The 26,918-nt window shown below is 60.2% G+C and overlaps 4 protein-coding genes across 4 annotated transcripts; 1 reads left to right on the forward strand and 3 right to left on the reverse strand.

The window, feature by feature from the left end:
- Positions 1–673: 673 nt before the first annotated feature.
- On the reverse strand, positions 674–2,104 carry BESB_076650 (uncharacterized protein; the record flags this gene model as incomplete). The annotated part of the gene is made up of 1 exon (XM_029366026.1): positions 674–2,104. One exon carries the CDS (start codon positions 2,102–2,104, stop codon positions 674–676), a length of 1,431 nt encoding a protein of 476 aa, XP_029217457.1.
- Positions 2,105–2,516: 412 nt separating this feature from the next.
- Positions 2,517–4,742, forward strand: BESB_076660 (uncharacterized protein; the record flags this gene model as incomplete). Its single annotated transcript, XM_029366027.1, has 5 exons — positions 2,517–2,582; positions 3,125–3,360; positions 3,562–3,616; positions 4,152–4,196; positions 4,596–4,742. 5 exons carry the CDS (start codon positions 2,517–2,519, stop codon positions 4,740–4,742), a joined length of 549 nt encoding a protein of 182 aa, XP_029217458.1.
- A 1,468-nt stretch (positions 4,743–6,210) lies between these two features.
- On the reverse strand, positions 6,211–10,856 carry BESB_076670 (ULK kinase; the record flags this gene model as incomplete). The annotated part of the gene is made up of 11 exons (XM_029366028.1): positions 6,211–6,376; positions 6,757–6,838; positions 7,228–7,291; positions 8,038–8,152; positions 8,553–8,674; positions 8,932–8,952; positions 9,086–9,146; positions 9,486–9,574; positions 9,724–9,782; positions 10,149–10,279; positions 10,579–10,856. 11 exons carry the CDS (start codon positions 10,854–10,856, stop codon positions 6,211–6,213), a joined length of 1,188 nt encoding a protein of 395 aa, XP_029217459.1.
- Positions 10,857–12,584: 1,728 nt separating this feature from the next.
- Positions 12,585–26,734, reverse strand: BESB_076680 (uncharacterized protein; the record flags this gene model as incomplete). The annotated part of the gene is made up of 8 exons (XM_029366029.1): positions 12,585–14,924; positions 15,337–16,158; positions 16,379–16,571; positions 17,029–18,870; positions 19,160–21,464; positions 21,767–22,001; positions 22,215–23,255; positions 23,669–26,734. The coding sequence occupies 8 exons, from the start codon at positions 26,732–26,734 to the stop codon at positions 12,585–12,587; spliced, it is 11,844 nt and encodes a 3,947-aa protein (XP_029217460.1).
- Positions 26,735–26,918: the final 184 nt, after the last annotated feature.

A 26,918-nucleotide genomic window follows, 5' to 3' on the forward strand; every position in this document is an offset into this window, starting at 1 on the left:
CGGGGGACCAGGAACGCAGATGCGGTAGCTGCCATAGCGCTGCCCATGCTAGCGCAGCCGTTCCCGCAAGCAAACCTGCCGCCGAATCCCCTGCTTGAGAGCAAGGTGGAGTCCTGTCAGCGCGAGCGACGGCTTCTGACGCGCTCAAGGTGCCGCAGGGGGCGGGGGGGGGGGGGAGGGGGGGGGGCGTGCCCGGCACGTCGGCTGCGTGGAGTGGTAACCTTAGACTTGACGCCAGCAGCAGAAAGGCCTTAAACCTGAATAGAGATAGGAACAACCAGCCGAGTAACACGAGCACGCACTGCGGATCCGAAGGTAACTCCTTTTCCTAGACTGCTCCAAGTCAAGCGGGGAGCACTCACGGGTACAGGAGGCCCCTCCTACACGAATGGGCACGGTTTTAGTAGGAAGTAGACAGAAGCGCAGGCTCACCTTTACCACTCTAAAAAAATCTTTTCAGCTGGTCGCTTCCACTCGAAGAATCTCCGTGCGTGTAACTTCCAGAATTACATTGAAGACAATGGAAGAATCTGGTGCATCAGATACGCTCCGCTACGACGCAGCTGAAGCGGGGCGGCGGCGAGGCACGCGCCTCCGAGAGATGCAGAGAAGGCGGCGAGTGTGCCCCCTCCCACCTCCCCCCCTTCAGAAACACATGGCGACCCCGGTCTCGTCAGCCTTGTTCAGTGAGGCGGTCTAGCTGCGCGTACACCGGGGGCCCGGAGGTCCCCATTTCCACAATGGCGAGGACTGCTGCTTTCTTTGCCGTTGCCGCCAGACGTTGCATGCGCACGAGCGAGGCCGGATCGAGAGAGAAGGCGTCTGAAATCACGCCTTGGCATCCGTTACGCGTCAGCGGCAGACACGCGCCTTCGAGTCCATGCCTCACACCTCCAGACACAGCAGCGCCGCCTTCACCCGTTGACGCGCATGCAGATCGCCGCGCCAAGTCCTCCATCGAGCGCTGGCTGGTGTCACCCTCGTTTTTCGTCGTATTTGCGCCCGCAGCCTGCGAGTGGATGGCAGCGCCCCCTCTCCGCGGCGACCGCAGTACGAACACCAGGGCTGTCGCGTGGCAGACAGAGGGAGGCAGGGGATACAGGAGCCAGTCTCCGCCGTAAGCGAGGCCGTCGCGCACGAAGAATCCCTTCGCGTGCAGGTCGAGAAACACGCGCGAGCGCGCCGCTTCGGCTTCCTCGACGCAGGCCTGCGCTGGCGCGGTCCGTGCACTGCTGTCGAGCGACCCAGGCGGAACAAAAAAAAGAACCGGCACAGCCTCGCCTGAGCACGCCTCCGGGCACGCAAGGCTCTTCTGTTGGAGCCACACTCGTCTCTGGTTTCCCGATAGAATCACGCGACCGCGTGTCAGGGCGACATTGCGGGAGTCTTCGAACTCGCCGCGGCCGTCTCGGCCTGATGGGCTCGCCTCAGTCTTCCCGAAATGCTTTCCACGAAGCAGCGCACGCAACTGGCTGGCGGACAGCAAGAACAGCGTCTTTTCCGGCCCATGGTGGGATGGGGACAGCGGCGTTTTTCGAGACGGCAGAGCGGGGAGGGGCTCCACCTCCTCCTCTTGGCTAGGCGCGGGCCTCCGGCGCCTCCTTGACTTGCCCTGCGCGGGCTCCAGCTGAACGGGCAGCAGTCTGCGGATTTCTGCCGCGTCTCGAAGGCGGAAAGAAGAGAAAAGCAGGCTCGTGTTTGGGCCTAAGTCACCAGAAGAGGGCGCCGCAGAGTGTGCCCGCTCCCACTCGCCTCTAGGGTCGGCAGTCGAGAGACGCGCTGAGGAGGTCTCGTCGTCAGCTTGCGCGCATGAAGGAGCCGTTGAATCATTCCTCCTCTCTTTTTTCACTCCGGACTCCGAGCCCTCCTCTCCGTCCCTCGTTGCAGGCCGCGGGGCAAAGACCGCGAGACAGCGGGTGCACATAAAAGCCCCATGGGCCAAACTGGCAAGATGGCGATCATTCGTAGAAAGATGCTGCGGCAGAGGCCAGCAGTCAGCCCCCTGATAGCTGTTCTCAGATTCCTCGCGCTGTATTCGATGGCTGGAAACGAAAGGCGTCCCTCCGAGACTATCTGAATCTTTAGGAGGGACCTCCGTAGCCATGATTGCAACCAAGCGTGCCCTTCGGCGCGTATGTCGGCTCACACGGCAAGGGTTTACTGAGACGCCACGAGCAGCTCCACAGGAAGGAAAAGGACCGAGTGTTTTTCGAAAGGACAGGAAGGAAAGTTTGTAGGTGCACTATCAGAGGCGAAGCACTTTATTTCGGATGTGTCTGCAGGGGGGCGACACGCTCACGCATGCGCGTGCATGCAAATCCGCGGTTTTTATGCAGCGCAGCTCGCCAGTCTTTCTGTCTGAAGACAGAGAAACGCACGTGAATTTTCCAGAATCCCAAGAAATAGTTTGTCCGCGGCATGGGTATTTGCGCGGCATGTGTCGGATGACTGCGCGTACGGCTCATCCAGCATCAAATCCAGTCTTTGTACGCATGTCTCAGTCAAAATCAATCTGCATGTCTTCATGCACAGTGTTTGCCGTCGAGAGTGCGCTTGACGCGCTGCAGAGTTTAGCGGATCCCGTACGCTTGCTAGAGAGAAGGCTGCGGAATTGCCAGCGAGACAGTTTACACGAACTGAATGCCTGAAGCGGGGATTTGCATTTCTACGTGACCAGAGCCGAAGAAATCGCATCCTGCGCGGATTTCTGGGTGAAACTCCCGGCGGCGACGAAATTGCGAGGAGGGGCTGCTTACGTTGGTCGCCGCTCTGAGATCCGGCGCCTTTGGTTGTTTTCGCGATTTTCTTTACTCTCTTGATGATGGGCTGGATCAAAGACACAGTGAAGGTATGCCACTCTCGCTCCCCGAAACCGCAGAAACGCGCACAACACAGAGCCGAATACCTCGACTGCCCTTGGCGCATAGTGCTGCGGCGTGCGCTTTGACAGCTTTCTAGCTGGAGTCTGCTGTTTCCTGCTTTCTCTTGTCCAGCTACTGAGGCGGGGTCCGCACACTCTCGGCGCCCGCGTGGCTCTCAGACGGAATGAGTGTGGCTCGCAGAAAATCGATACCCACACCGACCCAGCGTCTTCAAGCCTGGTTTTCATGCCTTTCCTATTCAGGATCTGCGCGATTACTGGGAAACCGTGCTGCCGTCTGACACGAACTGTTACACACGCTGCCGGCAATACGTCAGCGAGGCGGCGGAAGCACCGCCGCCGCCCCCCGGCGCGTTTTCGGGCGCCTCTCCATCGGCGTCGACACGCGCCTGGTGGTCAGAGCTCCGCCCCAGGGCCTCGGTCTACACAGCAGGCACCTTCTGCAAAAAGGGATGCGACGGCCTCGACGCAGAGGACGTGTAAGTGACCAGCGGATAGAAAAGGAGCCGCAACGGCGTCTTAGGGGAAGGGTGTTTTCGCCGCGCTGCAGAAGAGAGCGTGACAGTCGGAGTGTCGCGGGCAGCGCCGAGCAGCGATGCGCCGCGCAGGAAGCAAAACACCGAATACGCTTAGAAATCTGCCGTGTCGATGTCCGCATGCATATCTTGTCGTGTGAGCAGCGCGTCTTGCCACGAGAACTGCAAGGTGCTGTGCTTCAAGAACGATATCATTGAGGTAGGTCGAAGAGGCAGCAGCGAGAAGCTCGGTGGCGCTCTCCGTTTCCACCTGTATTCCAAACAGAGCTTGCAGGATGGAACAGAGCGACTTACTCAGACTGGCCTGAACGGGAAGAAAATTCCGTTTCCACTCTCAAGTGACACGCTTCAGACACGTTTCCCAGGCTTGTCTCCGGTCTCTGCACGTTCACCATGAAAAATGTAGAGGCCGAGACACGTCGATGCACTGGGCACACTGTAGTCTAGCGTGTCATACGCCTTGCCCTTTGTCGCCCGCCGAATTCCCCAGCTGTATGGAGTTAGGGTCGCGCGAGGGTGGCTAACCCTTTGAAAGGTGCCATTTTCAGGGACACGAGGAGCTGTAGGCTAGTGAGTCGCGCCTTCCGAGCTGGTAGGGGTGCGAGAGCCCGCAGCAGCTGCTTTGATCATCATAACTGTGCAGTGGCGAGGTGTGAGCAGTCACGCGTGAGATGGCATTGGCTCGGGCTGCTCCGAGATAGTCAAGCGCGGTGTGGTCGCGGTTTTATCTGCAGGCAAAGGACTCGTGGGCGAACATCTCCCTCTTGGATCGATCGCCGGTGAGCAGAGCCTGCTGGGGGCGTGTCGCGTATTGTTACCGTGCATGAGACGCGACCCGACTTTTGTGCGATAAAACAGAAATGAAGATGACAGGGAGCGGTGTGGCAGCTATACGGGTCTACGTCTACACCTGGCGGTAGCGCCGAAGTCTGCTCTTCCGTAGGAATTATGAAGATCTGACCGTTGCGTCACAGCCGCCCACGGTCGTTGTCAGGACGTTGCTGAAGTCCCCGGAGGAGGACTTGAGAAATCTGGAGGCATATTCCCGATGACTGGCACGTGTGCAACTCTTTCGACTCACGTCGCTACGGGCAAGACTGTGGGCGATACCAGTCTAAATGAACAGCTCGCGCGATTCATTTCCCGCTCTCGGCTTGTGTCTTGAGGCATTTCTCCAGGCAGATCCGGAAGCCAGCAGAATGTGCGAGGAAGCGTGCAGGTTCGGTTGCAGCGTTCGCGAAGAACTTGGCGTGTTTTCGGCGGGGGCAAGCTCCAGCCATCCATTAGGGCCTGACCCCAAGGCGAAGGACGGCGGGCAGTCTTAGCTGAAGACGCCCCCGGTGCGGTGCAAGTTTTCCTTCCAGTCACCTTTTAACACAGGAGTCTGTTCAAAAATGTCTGATGCTGCGACAAAGCAGGCTTTCGAGAGCGATGCCCGCAGAGCAACGCGCAGGTCTTGCGGCTGCAGGACTCGTATGCCAGGTTTTTAGAGGAATGTCCCACTATAGGCAGATTGTATTCTGCAGGCCACCCCGGTATGTGGTCCTGTTTTGCCTTGTAAAGCGTACGTGACGCTTCAGTTGGTTGTCATCCTTGCTGAGGGTGTATCACAGCTTGTGCTTCATTTGATGGTTGTTTAACGACTTCAACGTCTGTCTCCACATGAAGCATGTGATTAGCAGGCGTGTCAGACGTGGTCAATGTGGGCTGCAGCATGTGGACTAGAACCGCTTTCGAAAATTTTTTGACTGCAACGCAGTGAGACTGAAGGTCGCACCTGTTTTTTAGGGGAACAGCGTGTGCAAGTTGGAAAAATGGCGCCTACTGTCGCGGTCCGATTTCCTACCTAACGTGGAGTGTGCCGCAGAAACATTGGACGCTCGTGTGGCAACACCAACACAAGCCCATTATGCATCGAGTCCGTGCCCGATCACCTGGGCCCCTCTGTCTCGGCATGAGCCGCCCGGACGGGCAGCTTGCGGTGACGAAAACAACTAGACTCGCGGCAGATTCCGATCCGAAGGGAGGCTGTCCGCATGGCAACTGTGTTGTTTCTGACGGCCGTTACTAGAAATCAATTCGTGGAGCCGGGGCCGTCGGCGTAGGATTACCTAAGGATGCACAAAGAGCTAAATGCAGCTCACACCGCTGAACACGCGAGAATCAGGGTTGCAGGTTCTCTTAAAGGTCTCTAGACAACCACGGCTCATCGTGCACCCTGCGGGTCGCCGGTTCACCGTTCCTTCGCTGAGGACATGCAGCAAGTCAGCACTGTTACGGCAATCGTACAGGTTCTAGCTTTGGCGCTTGCAGAACTGCCGCCCGCCGGTCAGGTCGGTTAGGGGCTGCAGGCCGCTAAACAGAGGACGGCAGGAGGTGCCGGTGACACGCGCATATGAATAAACGCTGCTCGCGGCGCTCATGGTATGCCTTGAACCTTGTTTTCTGCAACAAAAAGGCTGTCGTGAGCAGCTTCATACAATTCGGGCAGTTGCACCCAGCACTCTCAGACGATCATAGCAGCCAGTGAATGCTGTAACCTCACTTGGAGTGATGGGCGGGAGCCTGACACAGTCAACGCAAACAGCGACCGCCTGCTCATGCCTTGACAACGTTGCGCAGGCTAACGCAAGTCATTCCGTTGCAGTTTTACAGTCGGGGCTATCGGCGCCGCATTCCACCACAATGAACACTAACGTGCAACTTGCAGAGCGAAAGCCGTACTTCTGTTGGAAGACGATGAGCATTTACGCATTTGGTGCTTCGTGTGGCCGCGACAGCAGCTTGCCGTTCTTAGCGGAGGTGACGAGTAGCGAAGTAGCTTTTGCCTTCAAGATCAATGCCGTCCTGACTCTCTCTTACCCTCTCTGATGTAACCGTCTGCAAGTGCGTCAGCTCTTCCAGCTGCTTGCGGACGCCATCGTCCGTTGGAGGCAGCCTGCCCTCCGCAGCCGTTTTGCTGAGAAGCACATGCCGGATAGGTTTGGTGGTGATCTACAGTGATGATGCGGGAGTGGAGTTAGTTCACGCGAAATTCAAATACGGGACTGCTTAAGGGCCGCAATGGGTAGGCTGTCTTCGTTGTGATCTTGCCCGGAGGAGTGCAATTTTGGCGAGCTTTACGGGTGGACCCTCAACTGTAATCCAAATATCTGACAATGCTCCTCAACGCAGCGCAATGCGCCCTCCGTGCCATTCAACTGAACTCACGCCATCGGCAGCAAAAACTATGAGGGCAAAGAATTGGTTTGCACGAGGGGGTGAAACAATCGGGCGTCTCCGACAAATTTTCCAGAATAGCGAACTGACCAAGACTGCGCCCCAAAAGTTTCAGCTTACTGAGCGAGGAAACGTATTTCTGGATGGATTTCGTAAGCCTCAAGCTCAGCCCTGGGAGCGAGAAGCCACGGGTGTCTCATCGCTGCAGAAGGCCGCAGACATGGATTCCTTCGTAGAGCAAAAGCATCGTGTCGATGTCCGATGCCATGGTAGCTCTACCATTTAAGCCCACGGGGTCAGCACGCATTTCATCTCCTCCTGGGGAGCTGAGAAATTCGTCATCATTCTCGACGGAGTGCTTCGCTTCACCCCTGCGACCGAGCTCTCACGACAGTTGTCACATAGCATCATTTCTTTCAATGTGGAAGCAGTTTTTCCCTGGTACGGCCACTCTAACACAGCTGTTCCACTCGACTGCCGCTTCGTTGCACATTCACAGGTAGAACTGTCGTTCACACTCAATAGGGGGTGCGTAACAGAATCTTAACGAGGTGACTGTTCGCTTCTCTGCAACGCTGAAAGGCGCCTCACCTTGAGCGACAGACAGCCTCTTTTCTGGATCGTGTTGCAGCAGACCTTGGACGAATGCCTGTGCCTATCGGCATACGAAACGATATTGCACGCTGCCATGTTGGTCTTGCGACAATGCACTTAACTACGCGGGACCTGCCCCCGCATCGAGCGGGCGGAGATTCGCGCATAAACAAATAGCTTTAGCACGGTATTTTCTTTCCACTGGCGTCCCTAGTTTTAGCATAGAATCCCCTCCGTGACCGTGCAATACATAGTCTGCTGGAAGGCCACGAAGAGCATCACTCGGACGAATTAGCAATCTCCCCCTCCTAGAAGCCTCACACGTACCAGCGGTGAAGGAAGTGGAATTCTTGGATTGACAGGATAGTGAACCGTGCCAGCTGCAACCTCCCGCTGCAGCATAGAAATCGGTAGCACGGAGGCTCGATCGACCTCGCGTTTCGCACGAAAACACCCGATGTTTGGAAATACTCGTCCAGGGCATAGGCGTGTTCTCGCGGCAAGCACGTCACAGACACCTCACACGAGTATGCTAAAAAAGTGGGCAGGTCGTGTCTCAGGCTCCGTTAGTTTGAGGGTGAGAACCTACAAGTCCAAGCAAGGCAAATCCATTAGCGTCTGCTTAATCGCAGGGCAGCAGGTAGTTCGTCAGACGACCAAAGTAATTAGACACTGGGCATGGCGGATCTGGCGTGCAAAACGAGATGTAGCGTTTAAGGCGTGCAAACGATGTCTGCCTTGTTCTGCTCCTCCAACACTACCGGACTGGAACGCTTGCAAACAGAAGTTCCACAATAGGGGGCCTACCCGAATGTCGTGAAATGTTGACCGCGCATCAACGCCGAAGGGATGCGTGCCATAGAGCATGGCATACACAATGACTCCTAAGCTCCAGAGGTCGCACCGTTCGTCATAATCGTGCCTGGAACAAGGAGAGAATCAAGCACTAGACGGGAAGAACTGCGTACGCGAAGTACTGCCCAACCCGCGCGGACAGGCATAACATACGATGCCTACGAATGCCAGGGCTCTCTGTGTTGCTACATATCATTGGTGCAATGCGGTAGTTCGGCTCCGGCCTTTGTGCAGGAGAGGTCAGTGACGACACAGGGTTGATGTTTCTGCCGTGGGCAAGCGATGCAGTAGTGAGCCGACGGCCGGAGGCTACAAGCCGGAAGGTTTGCGTAACGCTGGTCAAGCGTTCTCAGCCACGAGGAGTGCTTCTCACAAGGCCCATCAGCCGGACATCGCAGGACAACTGAGTCAGTCCGCGCGGAGACCAAAGCAATATGCGTCTAAAGTGGCGAGCTAGTGTTGCTCACTGGTAGACTTCCGGAGCGATATAACGCGGACTGCCGCAGATGACGTTCTGTCTGGTTCCCAGTACAAAGCGTGAAGCTAGCCCGAAGTCGATCAGGATTAACGGCGATTTGTCGTCGTCCGCCTGCAAACAGCAAATCAAGTAAAACCGAACTCAGGCAACGGAAGCATGGTTGGTGAAGAATTCTCGCGGAAGCCTTGCCAGTTCGACCGTGCGCCAACACTGTTTTGATTCCTTGTGAGAAGTGGGCAACGAACAGTGTTTCTAGGCACGAGCAGGATCACACAGGACAGTGTGAAGTGCTGCGTAAGAAATCGCCGATACGAAACAGTTCACAGTGATGCTCACGAGATTCAGTGAAGACTGGGTTGTGGACTCACCAGAAACAAGAAGTTATCTGCCTGCGGACCACACCCGAAGAACAACAGCAACCTTCATGAGCACTGATATCGTTTGTACGCAGTTTCATGGTTCTACTTTCTACTGCAAAGCTGCCACGCTCACACTAAACAGCTGATAAACCGTTCTGGTCACCTTTAGGTCTCTATGCATGATCCCCTTCTCGTGGCAGTGTTGAATAGCTGATAGCATCTGCCTGTAAAGGCAAAAACACGAGCGCCCAACGAATGGTTGGATCATGTTCGAAGTCTATAGTACGCATACGGGACTTCCGTTCACAAGCTCACGTAGAATATAATCACCTCGACTCCGGGATAATGTTTTTGTTTCACAGCTGTTTCTGAAATCTCAGATCTGTCATGAGGATATGGTTCACACATGCGTGTGTAATCGTATCCGGAAAATCCGAGTGACGCGGCTGACGAACGAGGGTAGACAGCATAAACATCCGTGGTGAATCTTACAGCATAGAGAAAACTATTGCACTGGAGCGCTTATCCGGAAGCAGGGGCGGTTGGCGGTTGGCTTCACTTACTTCACATATTTCACGGCGTGGGCTTCAGTCACAACAGACATGTTCTTCAGTCTCGCCAGAAAGTCGCCGCCTCTGCATAGTTCGAGAATCTGCGGAAACCAGCAGACGGAAACGAGGTCTTCAGGCGGTAGTTGCGTCAAGGAACGATTCTAGCTCTGACGCAGGACGAGGATGAACTACTGAATTTCCGACTGTTCCTTGTCGAGTTCAACTCTCTGCCTTCAAGCCGGAGACTCACCGCATAGCAGTAGTTTGCGTCTTCGAAAAAGTCGTAGTATCGAACGATATGTCGATGATCTGGATAGCGGTCCACAACCGACGCATTTTACCAGTGAGAATGGTAATCTCCGCTGAGGGGCAAGACGCGTTTTCTATTGAGTACACTCTGAGCCGCAGACGCTCGTGTTGCTGTTGTCAGCGACCGCATACGAACCGTCGCTCACCCGTTGAAAAACAGTTTCGGACGGCACGACTGTCTGCATGAGTTTCTACTCCAGAAGAAGTGACTGCCGCTTTTCCTATCGCAGGCCCTAGCACTTACGTGTGCCATGAGGATATCAAAACCAGAGGAACTTCTTGCACTGCAGCAGACTGCCCTCCCCCACTGAGCTTCCGGCTAGCTCCTACAGAAAGACTGTTGTTGCTGTGAAACCAGGCACCTACTCAGTGTGCGAAGGCAGTCGACCTCCCGGTAAAACATAGCTTTGGTGTCCACGCTCTTGTACTTGGTCTTCTGTACGACCTTTACTGCAAAGTCTGTTCCCAAGGCCCGGTGCCGCCCCGTCAATACGATCCTGAGGCGTGCACAAAGAAGACCAGTTGACGCACTGACAAGAGGCCTAACAAGCCGCTGCCGCTGATTGTGAGCTTGCTTTACCCCAAGAGCAGATTCCAAATCTATTCCACTCAGCAACGGGAGGAGTCAAGCGCGGAAGCAGAAAGACCACGACCGGCAATTTGAATCGCGTGCTCGAAGCAACGAGTTCTGTCAATCTGTTTCCCGCGCAACAAGTTTCTTGCACGAAGTGAGATTCCGTACGCCCCTGCGTGCCCTTTCGGGGGGCTTTACTTCAAGCGGGTGGTCTGCGCTCACCCGAAGGTGCCTCGCCCGAGAAGCCGTAGATTGAGTTCATAATACCGCCGGATATTGGCCTCTGAAAACCGCAGTCCTACAGACTTTCGAGGTAGCTTCAAAGCGCGAAGCCGCTGGCCTACGTCGCTAGGACCAGGGCCCGCTTCGCCGTATAGTTCAGCAGCGGTGCTTCTTCTTCGCAGCTTGGACAAGATGGAGTTTCCTTTGCCCTGCGCTTCCTGCTCTCGCTCTGGTGAGCTTGAGCCGCCACCCTGGGGCTTCGTGTCGCGATTTCCCATAGTGTGCAACCGCCGTTCATTTGGCTCTCGGTTGTGGCAGACCTAGACGCGCGGCTCGCCGAGACACGCCAGGACATCGGCGCATCAATCTAGAAAAGCGATGACTTTGCGGTAGGAAAGAGAGTCAATCCCGGCATCCCCCTGCTAGGTCGCAGCGCGTGCGCAGAGCGAGGTAGACGCCACCAGAAAAGCTCAAAACGGCGAAAGATCTCTTAGGGAAGCAAATAATGGAGGAGTCACCGATACCAGCAACGGGGGAATAGGGATCTGAGTGCTGGCGATCGTTCGCGTCATGAGTCGAGCCCTTCACTGATTGCTAATCCGGCAGACGACCAGACTTGTGAAAAAGCTCAGCGTTGAGCCCATTTGGAAGTCAACATCTACTGAACGGACTTCTGTGACCTCACAGCTGCTTTTTCCTGATGCGCCGCTGCCAGAGCTAGCTACAACGTGTCCTGCTGCTTGTCTCGTCGCGGCCTGGTGCGAAAAGAGCATGAGTGAAATGAGATCCGTTGAGACAACTCCAGCTTATTTTACTGTATCGCAGCCTGTATCAGGAGTCTCCATCGCTGCAGTGGAAAAACGGGTATTTTGCAAGGAACCTCAGACTCTCTGATATCTCCGTACAGAACGCAAACTACAGTAGATCTGTGCAGTATACACGTGAGCGCGGCTTTACTGCCGTGCTTTCTAAAACGGCCCTATCTTCCACTCGACTTCACCAGAGCGCGTTCCGTCGAATACGCGTTGTCCTCGGGTTGTACGCTTCTCTTCCATTGTCAATTGATCACATTTCCGCTCTCTCTTGAAAGCGTTTGGCAACTTTTCAGACTCACGCCACAGTGCCGCGGAGCGTTCGCATAGCATCGGGACCAGACTCGCCAGAGTAACGCCGTTTTGTCGCCTGAGTAGCGTCTTAACCGGCTGCAGATTGTGCGATCTCCATCCCAGTGTACCGCGCATTTCGCCACGGAGGCGATACAGGCCTCTGTAGCGGTGTTGTAACGAATTTTACTCAGCAGTCCTCCCAGTGCCTTAGTACCTTAGACGTGCACGCCGGGGCGGCGGACTTTGGAAACACAGTGAATCGCTGCTCTGTGACGCCGAGTGGCGGTTCATCCAGCCTAGATCACCTTTCTATTTCTCTACTGAACGTGATCCTTCGCAGGACTCTGCTGGCTAGCTATTCGGATGAGTATCGCAGAGGATGTTTGCGCAGCTCCTCGCACAGGCGGTGTGCGCGGAGAGGCCAGAAAACGTAGAAATGCATTTCCCCAAGCGAGCCGGTGTTTTGCGCTTCGCCGTAGCGTGTAGAAATGAAAGCAGCGCGCACATGTGCGAATCCGTTTAGGGGTTTGGACAGCACAGAAAAAAATGCGATTGCCAGCTATAAGAGTTGGATGCGACGTGCCTTTGCAAAGGAGACCACGAATATAAACAACACCGCTTGCTAGTACACAAAGAATTACCTCAATTCGCTCCCTGGTTTCCTCCTCGACATCCTTCCGCGCTTCTTGGTTCTCGCGGACGTATCCTCTTTGGCGAGCGTGTGTCAACCTGCCGATTCCGCATCGCCTCACTCGCGCACGAATGCGCACACACAGTCAGTTACAGACATGCCAGACAAGTCGCCTCACAAAGGCGGCATAGAGACTGACAAGAAGCAAAGTATGCGTGATGTGGATGGATGCCTTGAGTATGACTCTCAGTTGATGCAGCGTCGGTACTTCACTGGAAACTTGAAGGAAAATGCATGTGCCGGAGCTCGTTTTCGAGCTCGTGTGCATGGTAGGCATCGCCCTCGTAGGAGGCGTATCTGTCCCTCGCTTTTTCGCCGCCTTTTCTTTCCTCGCATGCCTCCTCTCTTCCACGGTACACGCAGAGACGGGGCGTGCGTGAGGCCTCCACCGTCGCTTCTTCTTGAAGGAACCGATCTCGGCTGGTGTGTTCGCTCTGCAGCATCTGCCGTGCTGTCGCCTCCTCCACGAGCGAGGCAAAAGAAGGAATTTTTATCCTTCCTTCGTCCTCGCGCTCGTGCGCACTGCTTGGGTGCCGTTCTTCCCCTCTCCCTATTTGCCGGCCTCTCCCCACGCTGGGGAGAACTCGACACCCGTCTCTGCGCGGCTCTTCGTCTTCGCTTGCCTCGCTGGTCCCGTTGTAGTCGTGCGCGACAGACCTGTCGAAGTGTGCAGAGCCGAGTGGGCGTGGCGTGCTTCGCCCCTGCGTGTGTGCGGTCCTTCGCACGTGCTCTCTTTCGCTGCTGTCCTCTGTCTCGGTCGTGCGCTTCTTCTCCTCAGCGACGCGCCGGTAGTACACGCTCCACGCTTCTTCTTCCCGGGTTCGTTCGTCTGCCGCTTCAACGCTGGCAAGGGACCCATCCGAGTCCAGAGAAGCCTCTCGCAGCGGAGCAGCGTGCAGCAGAGACGCCGCACGAGGATGGCGAGGCGACGCCGCCACGAGGGAGGCGAGGGTCACAGAGGCGGCAGCGTCTGTGCCGCAGCCGGTGCTCTGCTTCGGCCTCGATGCGCTTGAATCTCCCGTTCCCCCGAGGGTCAGACCCCCGGCTGCATCGCGACTGGGGGGCAACTGACCCCGCGGCGACGTCCTCCTCCTCAGCCCCTGCGTGGAGTCGATCTCGCTGTCTGCGCTGTCGTCTTGTCTCTGCAAGGCGCTCTGTGTTTGTGCTTCGCTGGGAAGCTTCGGCCCCAGCAGCCTGGCTAACAGAACCGAGTTGCTTTCTCTGCCAATCTGACGAGGCGTCACAATCCGCCGGTCGTTCCCTGCCCTCGGCGTCGCGCCGCGGCTCTCGACTCCACCGTGCGCAGCCTTTTCCAGCATCAGCGACAGCGAGGTCCGGACGGCGACCGCCGAGCCCGAGGAGGCCCGCGGACGCGAGTGACTCCGCGCCTCCACTTCCCGCCGAAGTGTCTGCAGCTCCCGGAGCTTCTGCTCCATGCGCTGCCGATGCACAGCCTGCAACTCCGCCGCCGACGGCGTGTAGACGCCCGCATCCACGCCGACACTCGCCTTGCGCGGTGTACGTACACAGTCGCGCAGCGTCATCACGCTCGACTGCGCTGTGCGGCTGTGGGCGGCGCCTCCCTCAAATCCTTGCTCGCTCTCCTCGACAGCTTCCTCGCTGCCGTCTGCGTCGCCCTCGCGCTCTCCGCACGCTCCTGCCCCTGCCGCTATCGCGCGACTTTTCCCCCGTGCGTCGGCCGTGTTCTCCTCGCTCGCGTCAACTTCCTCGACCCTGCCGAAGACGTCGTCTGTTTCTCCTGATTCGCGGAAAGCTGCACTCGGTGTGCCCTGAGCTCGCCGCGCTTCGCTTGCGTCTAGATCCCCGCTTTCCTTCATGCTGTTTCTTCTTCTGTCGCCTGCAGCGGCAGCTTCCGCGGCCTCCTCTCTCTCGAGGTCTGTCGCCTCAGCGAGGCGATCGGCCGTCTCCTCAGCGAGGACGCGGACAGTTCCGGAGAGCGCAGAGACGTGGATCGTCTGCGCGGCCGCGGCGAGAGTTGTCGCTTCGAGGTACGCGCGCGTGGCTTCTGCTGTGAGACTATTCAGCGAGCCAAAGAGCTGCGTTTCCTCCTGCGCGTCTTGTTCGACATCGCGGCGACCCATCCTGTCCACAGTCGCGACCAGGCGCGAGGTGCTCAGCGCGGCCTCGTCGAGCGGCGCCGCAGGGGGCTGCGCGGCTTGTCTTCGGAGACCTTCGTCTACGTCTTTCAGCGGCCTCGCGACCCGCGAAACGCTCTCAGTCTCCCGCGCGGCGACTTCAGCGCCCGACTCGCCCAGATGCGGCGGCGCGGCGAAGTGCCCTCGCTCGGCCTTCAGCGATGCTTCTCGCGCCGCAGCCAGCGCAGCCTGACCCTCCGTGAGCACGACGACTCCGTCTCGCAGAAACGACGACGTCAAAGGCGAGAAAGAAGGCAGCACGGGGCAGACGCGACTCTGCCCGTGAATGGACCCCGAGTCCTCCAGCGAAGAACTCTGCGCCTGCAGATTTCGCAGCTCCTGCTGACGCCGAAGGAAGAGCCGAAGCCGCTGATCCCGACGCGCAAAGACGTCCTGAGCGCACACAGACATGCAAAAAAAGGAGAAAATTCCAAAAAATGCAACGGGAGCCAGCCTGTCAGAAGGCAGAGAGGCCTCTCGACACGTGACGTGGAATCACACAGTCAACAAGCACCTGAGACAATCGGCGCGTGAAATCTCTCCTTCTTCACCGGGCGTCCGCGGCTACCGTCGCGAGGCTTCGTCTCGTCAGCGAAGAGGGACGCGCGTGCGTCATATTCTCGTGTTTGGTTAAGGTTTGTGAGTTCGTCTGTGCCTTTTTCTTTGCGTCGTGGAGAAAAATGAGACCGGAAGGCGACGTGCAAGAGACAAGAGAGCGCTCCGCACAGAGGCGGAGCCTCTCCTTCGCGAGATTTCCTCCCTGCAGCCTTTCGGCGTGCGAGTCCAGCAGAGCTCGGCAACCTACGCGTCGTTTCTTCTCTTCTTGAATCAGCTTCGCCTCTTCGATTCTCCGGAAAAGAAGATTCTTGTCGCGCACGCGCGTCTGCGCCAGACGCACCGCGTGCTCAACAGCGGGCGGCAGGAGGAGGCGTACGCCTCCGCGGCTCCTTCTTCTTAGGCCTCCAGCCCGCGTCTTTCCTTCCGCCTCCTCCTCTCGTTTCGCCGGTTCGCCTGCCTCTCTGGCGCTTGGGAGCGCTGCCGCGAGCCCATGACCGCCTTCCTCCTCGCACATAGAAGTGAGTGGAGAGCGCGAGGGCTCCGCGACGCGAGCGGAGAGAGGAGGAAGCCGCGCAGAGACGTGCGGGGGCGTTGTGTCCGCAGAACGCAGACTTCGCGGCGAAGAACAAGACGGCACGAGGCGGCGATGAGAAAAAAGAGGAGAGGCCGTCCACCTAATCGGGCTGTTTTTCTCTCCCGAGATCTGACTCGACACAGGCAAGCTCTCCAGCGTCATGCTGAGGGGCTCGAAGGGCTTCTGTGTGGCGGCAGCACCTTCTTCTCCCTCGTCGCCCGCTTGCCTTACTATATACTCTTCGCTCGGCCATTTTTCTTCCTTCGGTTCTTCTTTTGCTTTCTTCGCTCCCTCCCGTGTCTCTTCGCCGTCCCTGTCGCTACCTTGCCGCGCGGAGACCGGGCGCAGAGACGCCTCCCGAGCGAGCGCGGGAGAGGAGGAGTTTCCGCCTCGCGAAAAGGACGAAAACACGGTGCTTGCAGCCGTGGAAATGGTCCAGCCTGCGTCTTCTTCGCTGGGCACTCCGCGCGCCGTCGCTCTCGCGTCCGCCTCCCCCTGAGGGCGCACAGCGTGCGCGCAGCGAAGGCGCCAGGCAGCCGAAAGCCACGGTAGGAGGCAGAGAGAGGCTGCCCTTCATGCCGCGGCGCAAACGCCAAACAGAAACGAGGCAAGAACGTGCAGAGGAGACGAAAATGCGGAGTGGACGGAGGAAGGGAGAGGCGGGGCATACCCAAATGGAAAGGGTCGCAAAAACGAGGGGAGATCATGGGCCTACCTTGTCTTCTTTCTTGAAGGCGCTGAGCTTCGTCTCTTCTTCTCCCTTTTCCGCCGCCGCGTCGCTGTCGTCGAGTCCCTCTTTCGAGTCGAGGGTAGGCGGCATCTCGGCGGAGGTAGGCGAGGCGTCTCGCGCGCGGTGTTCTTCGCCTCGTCCTTGATCCTGCGAGCTCTGGTGTTCGTCCCTTCTTTTTCTGAGGAACCACAGAGGCAACGCGCGAGAGGGAAGCCGGACTTGAAAGGGTCATCTTTTCTCGCAAGCGAATCCCGAGCAGGCGCTGGAGAGGACGAACCTCCCTCGCGAACACAGCGGGTGTTCGTGGCGTGCTGCGGGAGGAATTCTATGCTTGCTTTCGATAAAGAATCAAATAGAATGGTCCGCAGACATGCGACCTGCTTTTTGACAGGCACGCGAGGCCGAACAGGAGGGCCTCCACCGCGGCATGCCCCCTGCGCATCGATTTTCCCACCTTCGCGCTGAGGCGTTTGTGAAGTGCCAGAAATAACTACCTGCTCCCCCGCGCACCCTGCGTCCAGGCTTCTATTCTGAGATAATCCTGCTTCAAAAGTGCTCAAGAGATCTAAAAGCGTGTTGAATTCGGAGGTCCTGTCCCCGGACTCTTTGCGAGTTCTCCGAAAGGCCACACGTACCTCGCTTGCTCCCGCTGCCTGGCTGCCATCGCCAGCACCTTCGCCCTGCGGGCCTTCATCTCTTCTCTTCGGTCGGAGACAGCCGACGCGGCGAGAGGCGCCGCTGCGGCGGAGGGGAGGCGCGCGGCGGAGGGGAGGCGCGCGGCGGAGGGGAGGCGCGCGACGGAGAGAGTCTGCTCGTTTTCTCCGCGCTTCTTCGGCTGCGAAAGCTGGCGACGCTCAGTCCCTGCGCCGGGCTTCGCGTCTCTCCTGGGCTTCTCGGCGTCCTCGCGCCGGTCGCCCTCCGCGACCCGCCGCGGGCGCAGCGCCTTTCGGTGACCAGCAGCCGACGCGGAGGCTGCAGCTGGAGAGGAGAGGGACTTCTCGACTTGCTTCGCGGCGACCGACTTGGAGGACGCGACGTTGACTGCGTCGCGCTTCCTCACAGCGCCAGCTTTCTTCTCTGTTCGGGGCTCCGCTCCTGCACCTTGCTGGCCTTCAAGGCAGGTCGCGTCTCTCGCGCGCGGCGACGGCGAGCGAGCGGTCATCGCGCCCGGCGGCTTTCGCTTGTCTGGCTTCCCCGCTGAGGCCTCGTCGCGTGTCTCTCCTTGCTCGACGGCCGCGCTGGGCTCCAGCGTGGGCTCCGGTCTGAGCTCCTCCTGCGGCGCGAGAGGCGGTGATTTCTGCGCGGAAGCCTCCAGTTTTTCTGCGCCCTCGAACGCCTGGAGCTCCGCCTGAAGCTCCTCTTCGAAGCGAGCCAGGGAAACGTCCTTCTCGCTGTCGCGCGCGGCTTCCTGCTCGCAGGTCTGCTGAGACGCCGCGCGCGGCTTCTCGTCTCGCTTCGCGCGGTCTCTTCCGCCTCCCTCCAGCGAGTCGGAGGCGCAAGGGACAGTCTTTTCTGCAGCGGGCGCCGCCGCCGCCGCAGTCGTCGCCCCAGGCTTCGCGGTCGGTGGCACGGCGACCGGCTTTCCAGGTTTCTCCTGAGTCGCCGCGCGCTTCGCCTCGTCATTTTTCTCTTTCTTGGTTGCGCCGTCGGCCTGCCAGCCCGTCTGCTCCTTCGCGAGATCAAAGAACGACTTCAGCCCCGAGAACAACACCTTGTTTTTCTCTTTCTTTGCGTGCTTGCTCTCCTCATCCGCCTTCGCCGTGCCCTCAGAAGAGGAAGGCGCACGCGGGCTCCTGCCGGTCTTCTCGGCAGTGCCTACACTGCCGTCCCGCCGGGGGCTCGCCCCACCGCCCGAGTCTCCGTCGCACTCGCCGCGTCTTCCCGGGCCCTCCGCGCTTCGCTCGGCCGCCGCCGCAGACTCCGCCTCGAAGAGGCCAGAAGTCAACTCGAGAATCGTCGGCGGAAACCAGGGCGTCTTCTTGGCGCCGGTCTTTTCTCCTTTCGCCGCCACCGAGCTCTGCGTCACGCCGTCCTCCTTTTTGGTTCGCACGGCGCGAAGAGACGCCCCGCCTCCCCTCGGCGCGAGTGTCTCTCGCGGCAGGTTGCCGCTCTGCTCCTTTCGATCGGCGGGGGAGGCTGCGGCCTTCTCTTTGCGCTGCAGCTCGCGGCGCTGGCGGCCGTCGCGGCGGCGCATCTCCGCGTTGAGGAATTTCTTCCGCGAGTCCAGCGAAGCGAGGAACACGCAGACTTCGCTGCGGCGTGCCTCCTCCTCGCGAAGCTCGTTCACCAGTTTCCCTTTGCGTTCGCGAAGCATATCCACGCTCCGCGCCAGCGCCGGCGGGAGAGACGACGCGGACGCCGCCGACGTCGAGCCCGAGGAGAGGAACTGCGGCAGACGCAGCGACGCGAACTCCTCCTCACAGCGGCGAACCGCTGCGCGCTTCTCGCGAATGCGACGCTCCAGTTCTTCAAGTCGCCTGGGACAAACACACGCGCGCGACGCGAAGCGGTCCATGCAGGCGCGGCGGAGGAGACGACGTCCCCAGCAGCTTCGCGAACAGACAGAAAGGCTCGAAACGACTGCCGCACTCCAACGCTCAAGCGCACCCGCTTTTATCTTCGCTCAGACTGAACTTCAGAACGAGGCAGTGACTCAGGGCGGTGTACGCTGACAGACTCGAACTCTCTTCTGACTGCTTCTCCCCGCGGATCTGAGGTGTTACATCTGCTGCGTCAGCAGCGATGCGAATCCCTCTCTCTGCTTACCCTGAGAGCCGCGCGTGGCGCAGCGCGACTGTGTGAGCTTCCTCTCGCAGTCTCCTGTCGCGGGGCTCCAGGAGCACGCCGACTTCTTTCTCGTCTTGTTCGCACAGAGCTCCAGGCCCGTCGGGCGCCGGAGCGTCTCCTGTCGCCCCGTCCCTTCGGGCCCGTCCGTGGGGCTCCAAAAAAGGCAGGTGCGGCGTGTCCGTCTCGCGGTCGCCGAGGCTCCCGCGGCGCTGCGAGAGCGAACTTGCGGCAGCGGTGTTTCCTTCCTGGGCTCCGGCGCCTCGTTCTCCGTGCGAACGCAGCCTCGACGACGGGCTCGCTTCGCCGACTTCTTCGTTTCGCCGCAGCCTTCTTCGAGGCTCTTCGCCCGCGAGAGACGCGGGACGCGCGCCCTGCTCGCGCCTGCTTCCTCCCTTCTGCTCCTGCTGTTGATTTTCTTCTCGCTCGCTGTCTGACGCAAAGTCTCCCGTGTGTGCGTCGCCCTCGAAGGACAGCGAAGTCGCACTGCGCTCTTCGTTTCCCTCTTTGCCTCCTCGTGGCTTCAGGGCCTTCTCGTCCTCCAGCGTCTGCGTCGAGTTGCATCTCGGCGTTGCTTCGAAAAAAAGGGGAGACGCCTTGTCCGGCGAGCGCGCGCGGGAGTGGTGATCCTCCGGCGAGCTAGCCGTCACGACACGCGCGGCGCCGTCCTCGTCCCTGGGCGCCTTTTCGAATTTCTGGTTCCTCGCGGGCGACACGGCGAAGACCGAGCGAAGGAACTCGAGGCGCGACCTGCGCAGGCGATCGAGCTCTTCGCGGGCGCCTTGGGATCCAGTCTCCTCCGCGCGGTCGCGCTCGTCCCCTCGCGAGCCCGTCTCCTCCGGGCGCTTCGGGCCGCTCGGCTGAGAGCTACTCGCCCGAGCACCCGGGCTCGCCACAGATTGGAGGTTTTCCTTCTCTTGCCGGCGCGACTCGCGCATGCGCGCTCGCATCTCAAGGCGCCGCCCCACTGGCGGCAGCGAAGAGGTCAGCTGCGGCCGCTTGTCTCGCGCGTCAGACTGCGCCGGCGCGGAGGCGCGCGACGGCCGCTGCTGAAAGGGACTGCGGCGCCGCGACGCGGGCGAGGCCTGCGTTGGAGGCGCCTTGGCGGAGAACTGACGAAACAAGAGAAATGGAGACGTCTCTCCGCTCGCCCCCAGCGTCTTGCGCTCCAACGCCGCCATCGAGCGCAGGAAGGCCGCGAACTTCGCTTCCTCGTCTTCGTCGGTCGCAGGCTCCTCGGCGACCGCCGACGCGTGCGACGGCGAGCGCGTGTGCCGCGTCTCCGCCGAGCAAACCAGAAGCGCCTCCTCTTCTTCCCCCTCCTCGCCCGAAGAAGGAAGCGTCGACTCGCGAGCGAGAGGGAGGGACAGGGCGAGGGGAGTCGCAGCGGCGGCCGCAGCTGCTTCCTGCCTCTCCGGAGAAAAGGACGAGCGCCGCGCGCACGGGCGGCTTTTCTCTTCTTTTTCCTCAGAGTCGTCGTTCTGGGGCAGGCGGAGAAGACGCTTCAGGCCCGCAGGGTCGAGCCAGGCAGGATCGAGCAGCCTGTCGAGTTTTTTCTCAGGTTCTTCGAGCTCTTGAGCCTCTGCGCCGTCAACCGCAGCGGCATTCCGCGGCTCGCCTTCTCGGCGACGCCTGACGCGCGCGCCGCTCGTCTCTGTCCGCCCCTTTACACGCTTGCCTTTGCCGGTCGCCGGCTCCACGCGGCTCTTCCCCGCCCTTCTCTCGCGCTCCTTCGGCTTGCCTCGTGCGAACGAGGCGCGCGCACGGCCTGAGGCTCCTGCGGCTGCCGCTGCCGGCGCGTTCGCCTCTGCGACTGCATGCGTCACGCCGCGCGCGGCCTCGGCGGTCAATTCTCTCTCGCGGGGGCAGCTGCCAAGCGCCCGCAGGAACTCTTCCCAGTGGCGTTCGCCGGGACCGTCGTCTTCGTCTTCCTCAAGGTCTTCGCTTTGGAGCAGCTGGTCGCTCTCCCCTCGGCTCGCAGTCTCGCTCTCCGGGCGAAAGTGCACCGTTCGCTCGAATTCGGCGCCCTCGGGGACCTCTTCGCTCTCTTCGGTTTCTGTTCCGTTCGCGAGTTCGCCCTCGCACAACACGGCTTCTGCGGCGAGGCCCTCGGGATCTCGCAGGTAGGCTGCGGGCAGCAGTGCCGCGAGCGCCGAGCGAGACGAGTCGCCCAAAGAGGAAGGAGAAAAGAGGGAAAGCTGAGACGAGGAGGCAGACGCGCCGATGAGGCCCTCGGACTCTGACGCGAGCAGATACGCCGAGCAAATCGCCGCCGGGCGCTGCGCGTCTGGGAAGAAAAGGAGAGGAACACGTTGATGAAAAGCAGAGGGTCGCGTGGATTCAGCGACGCATCATACATCCCGAAAAACAAGGCAAACAGAGAAAAAGGGGGAAAAGGAGAGGCAGAGGCAGAAGAAGCTAACGCGAGACGGCCAGTGGTCGCGGCGAGGAGCACGAGTTGCGAGGAGAACATGGAGACGCCAAAGATAGATACAGATAAATAGATAGATATAAATAAATAAAACAGTGCGCCCTTTGTCGCTTTGAAGGCGTTTCAGAGTCTCAGCACTGCAGCCATATCGACCATACCGAGGGCGTAGGAGAGGAGAAGAAGCGACGCGGCTGCGTCATCTGTGAGGCCGAACTGTTCGCGGAAGTGCGAGGGAAAGGAGAAAAAAGGAAAGCCTTTTGAAGCGCCGTTTCCCTCCCGCGGTTCGTCTCCTCCAGGCGACGAGGACGACGATTCGCGTGAGGCGGAAACCCGCGGGCTCGCGTGCGCGTCTTCTTCATCCGAACTGACTTCGTCGCCGCGCAAGTAAAGAAGCTGCACGCACCAGCAGAAACCGCCGCCGATCTAGCGACATGGAGACTAGATGCGAGGGTCATACCCGCACCCCAGAATTCAATATATATATATATATATGCATGTGTAGCCCCACTGAGGCGACAAAACAGCGAGACGCCGCCCCCGAGATCTGCCTTCCTCTGGCGGTCACGCGCGCGCTGAAGCTGCGCGGAGCCTTGAGGAGTCGCTTACCTCAATGAGCGCGTCTTGGAGGGCGTCGAGTTGTTGCGACTCCTTGACGCAGGCCTTCACCACTTTCTTGATCAGCCGCTGCTGTTCCTCCACGTCGTTCGTGGACAGCGAGAAGAAGGACGCGGGACGCTTCGCCTCGCACGCTTCTTCGGCTCTGCTGCGGCTCGGCGCCTCGCGATGCCCCAGGTGCTCCCGCAGTGCGCGGGAGACGCGCCGCTCAAGAAGGAGCTCCGCCGCGAGGTTTTCTATCCAGCAGGACTCTGCGAGGAAGTAGTCTGCGCTCTGCTGCAGTACGGCAAGCTGCTGCGCCACGCGCGCCTCCCGCGACGACGGCGCGAAGCACGCAAACGGGGGAGAAAAGGAGTCCACGGCCGCGCCAAACGCAGAGAGAGACACCGCAGGCGCTGCAGGCGGCGCCGCGGGCCCCACCGAGATCCCCGGCTTCTGCCGCCCCAGGCGCGAAGCCTGAACCTCCTGAACCAACTTCACGACGCGGAGACACAGCGCCGAGGCGCCGCCCAGCAGCGCGAGCAAGTCGTCCTTCCCCGCGGACGCCGACGCGCTAGATCCGCCTGCGAGCGTCTGTGCGCGCGGCGCGTCCTCGCCGTCGGAGGAGGGCGCGGAAGAAGGGAAAGGCAGCGCCTTCCGACGCGCCTCCGCCCTGGCGACGAAGCTGCTGGAGAAGCGGTTGTTTGGACCCGTCTTCGCCTCGCTGGGCTGCGCGCCGCTCTCTGCGCCGCCCTCACGCGCAGCGCTGCGCTGCGAGGCCACCGAAAACGCGGGCAGCAGCGCCTGGGTGCTCCTTGCGAGGCGACGGCGGACGTCGTAGAGGCGCTCGCGCAGCGCCGCGAAGGTTGCGAGTCGGTCCTCGAGAAACGCCGCGCCGGAGAAGTGCAACGCGCCGGGCGACGGAGCCGCGCGCAGCGCCGCGGCCGCAGGAAAGACAGAAAAAAAGAACGAAGAGTTCGCCAGCTGAACAAGCTGAAAAAACTGATACCAACAGCGCGGCATGAAGGCCTGGAGAAGCAGCTGTAGCTTGGACTGAAAACAAAAAAGAAAAGCGACACAGCAAACCCAGATCAACCAGCTTTCAGACGTTCTACACGCGCCCCAGTCCTCTCCCCCTCTCCCTCATAAACTCTAAAAGAACGGGGATTCTGGTGTCGTATCGCACTTCCGAGTTATTCACTGCGCGCGTAGGGTTTACGGTCTCTGCGGCATCCTCTCTCGCAGGCGCACGCGGCGAGCTCCGTTCTGTCTGCCCTCCACTCTTCTCCCTTCCTCGCTAGACTCAACAGAGACAAATCTACACAATCATGTAAAAAAGACCCAAAAATGTATACATATTTGTGCATTTGGGGCGGATACGTTGCGCGACAGTCTGCTCGGACGGCGAGTCGCTTCCCCGCCCGGCGAGCCCGCATGTTGTTTTCTCTATCTCTCGCTCTCCTCACCTGGTCGAGTCGCTCGCAGACGCCCCACCGGCTTTCCAAGATTTCTCTCCATCCGAGAATCACGAGGCCTTCTTCCTCGCCTTCGCTCTCTGCGCCGTCGTGCTCGGCGCCGCGTCCTCCGCCGTCGGTCTCTGCTTTTTCGCGAATGAAAGTCGACAGCCGGCGCAGGGCGGAGAGCGAGGGAGCCACGAAGATGCTGGGCACTTCACGCAGCTTTCCTGCTTCGTCCCTCAAGCTCTCTCCGCCCCCCAGCGCGACGGCCTCAGCGACCGCGAGGGAGGAGGGCGCGGGCGCTGTGGAGGAAGACGCGCGGCCTGCTGAGTCCGCGTTCCGTGAGGCGTTTCGCGAGAGAGCGCCGCCGCGGTTGGCGTTCGCCTTCTCAGCGACTCGCGCTTGAAAGGCGCGCTGCGTCCGCGCCCGCACCGTGAGGCGCGACGCGCGGGCAGTGGCTGTCGGAATGAGCTCGACTCTGCAGGCGTCGTGGCTGCCGACTTTCTCTCCTTTTGGTTCTCGCAGACTCTGGCTGCCCTCGCGCTCAAGGTGCAGCGACAGCGCCCGCGCGAGCAGACACGAGACGGGGAGAGACTCATGGAGCGGCGCGACGCGCGGAAAAAGCTCAGTCCCCCCCCCGCAGGACGAAGAGAGAGAAGCTGAGAGCGAGGACGACAGCGGAGACGACGACGCCAGCGAAGAGGAAAGCAAAGAGGAGGAGCCCAGAGACGCTCGAGGGCGAGGCTCCGCTGCGACGGCGAGCGCGACGGCAGGGAGGCCTGGTGAAGAAAGTGAGGGGGACGACAATGGTTGCGCCCGACGAGAGAAAAAAGGAGAGCTGGAGCAGGAGGAAAGCAACGGAGACGAAGGAGGTTTGGGGGGGTGCGTTGCGGAGGCGTCAACAGTGGAGTCGGTCTGTGTGGGGAAGAAGCACGAAGACACCTTCGCGGGTGAGGCGACGGCCGCGCGAGCGACACCCTCCTCTTCTCCGCGGCGTCTCTGAGAAGGGCTCGCCTGTGTGCCTTGTTCTGGAGAAGAGCTGGAAGCGAAAAAAGCAGAGAAAGATGAAGCAGTATGGCGTGAAGGTGCCGTTTTCTCAATGGGCACACAGGAAACGAAAAGACCGGCGGGCGCGTCTGCTCCGGCGCGAATGGCCTGATGAGACTTCCCCTCTTGCAGATCAGAAACCCTAAACCCCAACGGCAGGCGAGAAGACGGACTGGACTCGCGCGTGTCGCGGGTCCGCTCTTCTTCCCGAGCCTCTACGTCTCCCTGGCTGTCGCAATCCGTCGCTGCCGGCAGCCGGCTGGCGGCGCCGCTGATTCCCAACAGGCCGCACGCGCCCGGCGAGTGAGCAGAAAAAGACAGTGAAGAGGAGGCAGAGAGCGCCGAGCAGGACGAAGGCGCCAGAGAGGAGGCCCGATCCGCAGCGAGCGAAAAGGTAGATGAACTCGTGGCGGGGTGGGCTCCTAAGCGAGGCGGCGACCGCGCAGGCGAGGGCGATGGAAGCGTGAGAGACGTAGGAGACGCGCCCGCGAGCGCCGCATCTGCAGATCTCTGCTCAGCTCGTCGCAGCCGAGCGGAGTGTCGCAGAAGAGAGGACGAACACGAAGAGAGAGGCGAAGAGGGCGCCGCAGCCGCCGGCACACACCCGACTGTCTGTTCCTCGAGTCCTGCTTTCGGAGCGTCGAGCCTCTCGAGCGCCGGAGGCAGGTCAGCGACAGGCGACGCTGCGGCTGTCTCCTCCCCGTCTTGAGGCCGGCAGAGGCGACGAAAAGGATTCACGTGGAAGGACGGGGGCAAATCGAGAGGAAACGAGGGGCGCGAGAGCGGCGCAGCGCTCGCGCTCTCAGCGAGCGAAGGCTGAGAAGAGACAGACGGTGCCGAAGGTTTCAACGCTGAAGCGACGGAGCGCGAAAACGAAGCTGAAGAGGAAGAAGCTAAAGAAAAAGAAGAGGAAGAGGGTTCTGCGGATGCCTCCGAAGACGAAAGAGGCGTGTCCACGTCTTCTCGAGCGACCTGGAGCCAGGCGCGTTTTTCTGGGGCCAGTTTCGAGGGGCCAACAGACGAAGCAGAGGACAATGGACGCGTGCTGAGAGGCGCGTGCGTCGGGGGGAGGGGGAGTCTCGACGCGAACTGATCGAGAGCGCGCATCTCTGCATCTAGGCACGCCTGAAACGAGAGATTTTCCCCTGTAGCATCCTCGGACGAAGGCACGCAGTAACTCTGCGCGGCGTGCAGGCTTTCAAGTGCGCCCTCCTGTTGCTCCGCAGCCTCATTTTCGTCCTCCTCCGCAGCGACCTCGCGATCAGGGACATCTTCCGCGACGACGCCCTCCTCTGTTTCTGCTGCCTCACCCAGCAACGCTCCGCGCATCTGCTCATCTTTATTCTCTTCCTCGGCGCGACTCAGAGAGAAGTCTCGCTCAGCTTCTCCGGAGAGGCCTGTCGCCTGCCGGAGCTGCGCCCTGGCAGAAAGAGGATGATTGAGGCGAGAGGAAGCGCGACTCAAGCTGGAGTCCCCATCGGCGGTGGTGGCCTCTGAAAAAAATCGCCTCCCCTGCTCGGTTTCTCCCCCTTCGAAGCTTTTTTCTCGGCCGTCGTTAGGGCGCCCGTCGATGGCTGGCGCGTCGACGGCTGGCGCGTCGACGGCTGAGACGACTTCGCCCTCTGGCGCCTCCCATCTATCTCCCTCGTCTCCCCTCTCCGCGGCGCCGACGGAGGACGGCGCAAGCGCCTCGTTCGCGTCCTCTTCTTTGCTTTTCCGCCCTTTCTCGTCGCGCTGCTGCGCCACGAGGCGCGCGTGTTTTTCCTGAAGGAGGCGGTGAACCTCCCGGAGCGCGTCGCGCTGCTGCAGCAAGTTCTCAACCTCCTCTCGCTCTCTGCGGCGCCGCGCTTCCCCGTCGCTCTCTGCGCAGACCGGCGCCGCGCTGTCCCCTCCCCCTCGCGCCTCCCCTTCGCCGCGCTCGAGAGCGTCACATTCCTCCTCTCCAGTTTGTGAGAGACTCGCCTCCCCGGCCAAGACCTCGCCCGCCTCCTCGAGGCGCGAGCCCGAGAAGAGCGCGTAGAGACTCATCTTTCTCAAGAGGCAAACAGAATGCGCAGGCCATTCGTCGCCTGCATAGGCTACGTCCCAATGCGGGAGCAGACGACGCGAGGCCGAAACGGCTGCAGATTGACCTACGCGAAAGAGAAAGCGGACGCGCTGTCGCTCCCTTCCTACTTCGTCCTGTGGAACATCAACGGCGAAGCCGCGTCCT

The sequence above is a fragment of the Besnoitia besnoiti genome, chromosome VII (genome assembly GCF_002563875.1).
Source record: "Besnoitia besnoiti strain Bb-Ger1 chromosome VII, whole genome shotgun sequence".
Lineage (NCBI taxonomy): Eukaryota > Apicomplexa > Conoidasida > Eucoccidiorida > Sarcocystidae > Besnoitia > Besnoitia besnoiti.